Consider the following 4,022-nt stretch of genomic DNA (forward strand, 5'->3'; position numbering starts at 1 on the left):
CATCTCTGACCCCTACCTCACCCTACCTTCCCCCGCCTCTGAGCCCTACCCCAGCCTGCCTCCCTTACCCCACCTCTGACCCCTACCTCACCCTGCCTTCCCCCCACCTCCACCCCAGTGCCATCTCTGACCTCTACCCCACCCTACCTTCCCCTACCCTACCTCTGACCCCTACCTCACCCTGCCTTCCCCCGCCTCTGAGCCCTACCCCACCCTGCCTTCCACTACCCCACCTCTGAGCCCTATCTCACCCTGCCTTCCCCCCGCCTCCACCCCAGGGCCATCTCTGACCCCTACCCCACCCTACCCTACCTCTGACCCCTACCTCACCCTGCCTTCCCCTGCCTCTGAGCCCTACCCCACACTGCCTCCCCTACCCCACCTCTGACCCCTACCTCACCCTGTCTTTCCCCGCCTCTGACCGCTACCCCACCCTGCCTTCCACTACCCCACCTCTGAGCCCTACCTCACCCTGCCTTCCCCCCGCCTCCACCCCAGTGCCATCTCTGACCCCTATCCCACCCTACCTTACTCCGTCTCTGAGCCCTACCCCACACTGCCTCCCCTACCCCACCTCTGACCCCTACCTCACCCTGCCTTCCCCCCGCCTCCACCCCAGGGCCATATCTGATCCCTACCCCACCCTACCTTCCCCTACCCTACCTCTGACCCCTATCCCACCCTACCTGCCCCCGCCTCTGAGCCCTACCCCACACTGCTTCCCCTACCCCACCTCTGATCCCTACCTCACCCTGCCTTCCCCCCGCCTCCACCCCAGGGCCATCTCTGACCCCTACCCCATCCTACCTTCCCCCGCCTCTGAGCCCTACCCCACCCTGCCTCCCCTACCCCATCTCTGACCCCTACCTCACCCTGCCTTTCCCCGCCTCCACCCCAGTGCCATCTCTGACCCCTACCCCACCCTACCTTCCCTCGCCTCTAACCCCTACCCAACCCTGCCTTCCACTACCCCACCTCTGACCCCTACCCCACCCTGCCTTCCCCCGCCTCTGAGCCCTACCCCACACTGCCTCTCCTACCCCACCTCTGACCCCTACCTCACCCTGCCTTCCTCCCGCCTCCACCCCAGGGCCATATCTGACCCCTACCCCACCCTACCTTCCCCTACCCTACCTCTGACCCCTATCCCACCCTACCTTCCCCCGCCTCTGAGCCCTACCCCACACTGCTTCCCCTACCCCACCTCTGATCCCTACCTCACCCTGCCTTCCCCCTGCCTCCACCCCAGGGCCATCTCTGACCCCTACCCCACCCTACCTTCCCCTACCCTACCTTTGACCCCTACCCCATCCTACCTTCCCCCACCTCTGACCCCTACCCCACCCTGCCTTCCACTACCCCACCTCTGACCCCTACCCCACCCCGCCTTCCCCCGCCTCTGAGCCCTACCCCACTCCCAGCCCCGCCTCGAGTCGCCCCCCGCCCCGCGCTCCCCCAGGCAGCCAGGCAGGCATTCTGGCCGGCAGCGGCGGGGCGATGCGGGCCCAGCCGGCTGCCCTACGCGGAGTCGCTGGCGGCGCAGGAGCGCTGCGTGGGGCCGGGCGCGGCGGGCTGGCTGCTGCTCTCCGAGCCGGCGGGGCCCGTGTACACGCGCGGGCTGCGGGGCGGCCCCGACCCGGCGGGCGAGGAGCGGCGGCTGCGGGCGCTGCTCACCTTCATAGAATATGAGAGTTGGAAGGGACCTCAAGAGGTCATCTAGTCCAACCCCCTGCTCAAAGCAGGACCAATTCCCAGCTAAATCATCCCAGCCAGGGCTTTGTCAAGCCGGGCCTTAAAAACCTCCAAGGAAGGAGACTCCACCACCTCCCTAGGTAACGCATTCCAGTGTTTCACCACCCTCCTAGTGAAATAGTTTTTCCTGATATCCAACCTGGACCTCCCCCACTGCAACTTGAGACCATTACTCCTTGTTCTGTTGTCTGCCACCGAGAACAGCCGAGCTCCATCCTCTTTGGAACCCCCCTTCAGGTAGTTGAAGGCTGCTATCAAATCCCCCCTCATTCTTCTCTTCTGGAGACTAAACAATCCCAGTTCACTCAGCCTCTCCTCATAAGTCATGTGCTCCAGACCCCTAATCATTTTTGTTGCCCTCCGCTGGACTCTTTCCAATTTTTCCACGTCCTTCTTGTAGTGTGGGGCCCAAAACTGGACACAGTATTCCAGATGAGGCCTCACCAATGTCGAATAAAGGGGAACGATCACGTCCCTCGATCTGCTGGCAATGCCCCTACTTATACAGCCCAAAATGCCGTTAGCCTTCTTGGCAACAAGAGCACACTGTTGACTCATATCCAGCTTCTCGTCCACTGTGACCCCTAGGTCCTTTTCTGCAGAACTGCTACCTAGCCATTCGGTCCCTTATCTGTAGCAGTGCATGGGATTCTTCCGTCCTAAGTGCAGGACTCTGCACTTGTCCTTGTTGAACCTCATCAGGTTTTTTTCGTCCCAATCTTCTAATTTGTCTAGGTCCCTCTGTATCCGATCCCTACCCTCTAGTGTATCTACCACGCCTCCTAGTTTAGTGTCATCTGCAAACTTGCTGAGAGTGCAGTCCACACCATCCTCCAGATCATTAATAAAGATATTAAACAAAACCGGCCCCAGGACCGACCCTTGGGGCACTCCGCTTGAAACCGGCTGCCAACTAGACATGGAGCCATTGATCACTACCCGTTGAGCCCGACAATCTAGCCAGCTTTCTATCCACCTTACAGTCCATTCATCCAGCCCATACTTCTTTAACTTGGCAGCAAGAATACTGTGGGAGACCGTATCAAAAGCTTTGCTAAAGTCAAGGAATAACACATCCACTGCTTCCCCCTCATCCACAGAGCCAGTTATCTCATCATAGAAGGCAATTAGGTTAGTCAGGCACGACTTCCCCTTCGTGAAACCTTCCACGGCCCAGGCCAGCTGCTGGCTTACCCGGTGCTGGACCCGCGGCGCCTCGGCCTCTCGCTGCGCGCCTGGGCCTGCCCGCCCCACGCGCCCTGCCGCCGCCCTCCACCCCTGCAGGGGTGCAGGGGAAATGGGGGTAGCAGTCGGGGGATGCAGGGGTTCAGGGGGTCCCTGAGGAGAAGGCAGGAGGTCATGGGGGGCAGCAGAGAGGTAGAGGATTAGGGGACAAGTGGAGACTTGGGGAGCTCCTGGGAAGTTGGCAGGAGATGGGGCTGAGCGTCCTTGAGTGAGTTAAGAGTAGTTTCAGGTTTTGCACCCGCTCAAGTGCCCCACCAGTGTTTGTGGTTTTATGATCACAAGCCCTGATGCTGCAATGAACCGCACAGACTCCAGTGGGGCTCAGCACGGATGTAGGGATCCACCCATGGGGTTTTCAGTGCAGGATCAAGGCCATGCTTTTCTGCTTCGCCTGGTCTGCTCTAATGAGTCTTACTGGCATTGTTGTGTTGGTTTGGGGTGTGATTTTTACTAACGTAGATATGCCAGTAAAGCGGTAGTATAGACACAGTTATAACGGTGTTTATACTGGTATCGTTCATCCTGGTCAGGGAAATCCAATAAGCACTTCTATACCAATATAAATATGTCCACACTAGAGGTTTTTGACAGTATAGCTCCTAGCGTAGACCTGGTCTACCCTTAAAATTTTTGCCAGTGTAGCTATGTTATCAAGCGTGGAAAAAATCACACCCCATAACTGACCTGATGGTGTTGGCAAAAGCACAAGTGTAGATGCAGTTATACAAGCAAAACCATGCTTTTGCTGATATCGTTTATTTCATTTAGGGAACTGATATAAGTTATACCAGCAAATGCACTCTTCCTGGTATAAACGGCACCTCCACTAAGATGGTTTGCTGGTATAGTTACACTGGCAGATCCTTTTCTAGCAGAGACAAGGCCGTAGCGTAGCCTTTATTAAACTGCTTCTCCTTTCATGTGCTGCTGTGTGAAAGATCCATGGAAAATAGCAGGTAGAGTGTGACCTGATTATACATGGAGTGTGGCTAAAGGCAGTCCACATACTGAAATAATAGAGATCC

General features: G+C 57.6%; 1 protein-coding gene across 1 annotated transcript; it reads left to right on the forward strand.

Moving 5' to 3' along the window:
• Nucleotides 1–1,459: 1,459 nt before the first annotated feature.
• LOC135980304 (octanoyl-[acyl-carrier-protein]:protein N-octanoyltransferase LIPT2, mitochondrial-like) lies at nucleotides 1,460–3,038 on the forward strand (the record flags this gene model as incomplete). Its single annotated transcript, XM_065580336.1, has 2 exons — nucleotides 1,460–1,668; nucleotides 2,889–3,038. Coding segments are annotated over 2 exons (359 nt in total), but the record flags the coding sequence as incomplete, so codon positions are not given.
• Nucleotides 3,039–4,022: the final 984 nt, after the last annotated feature.

Source organism: Chrysemys picta, unplaced genomic scaffold (assembly GCF_011386835.1).
Source record: "Chrysemys picta bellii isolate R12L10 unplaced genomic scaffold, ASM1138683v2 scaf2586, whole genome shotgun sequence".
Classification (NCBI taxonomy): domain Eukaryota; kingdom Metazoa; phylum Chordata; order Testudines; family Emydidae; genus Chrysemys; species Chrysemys picta.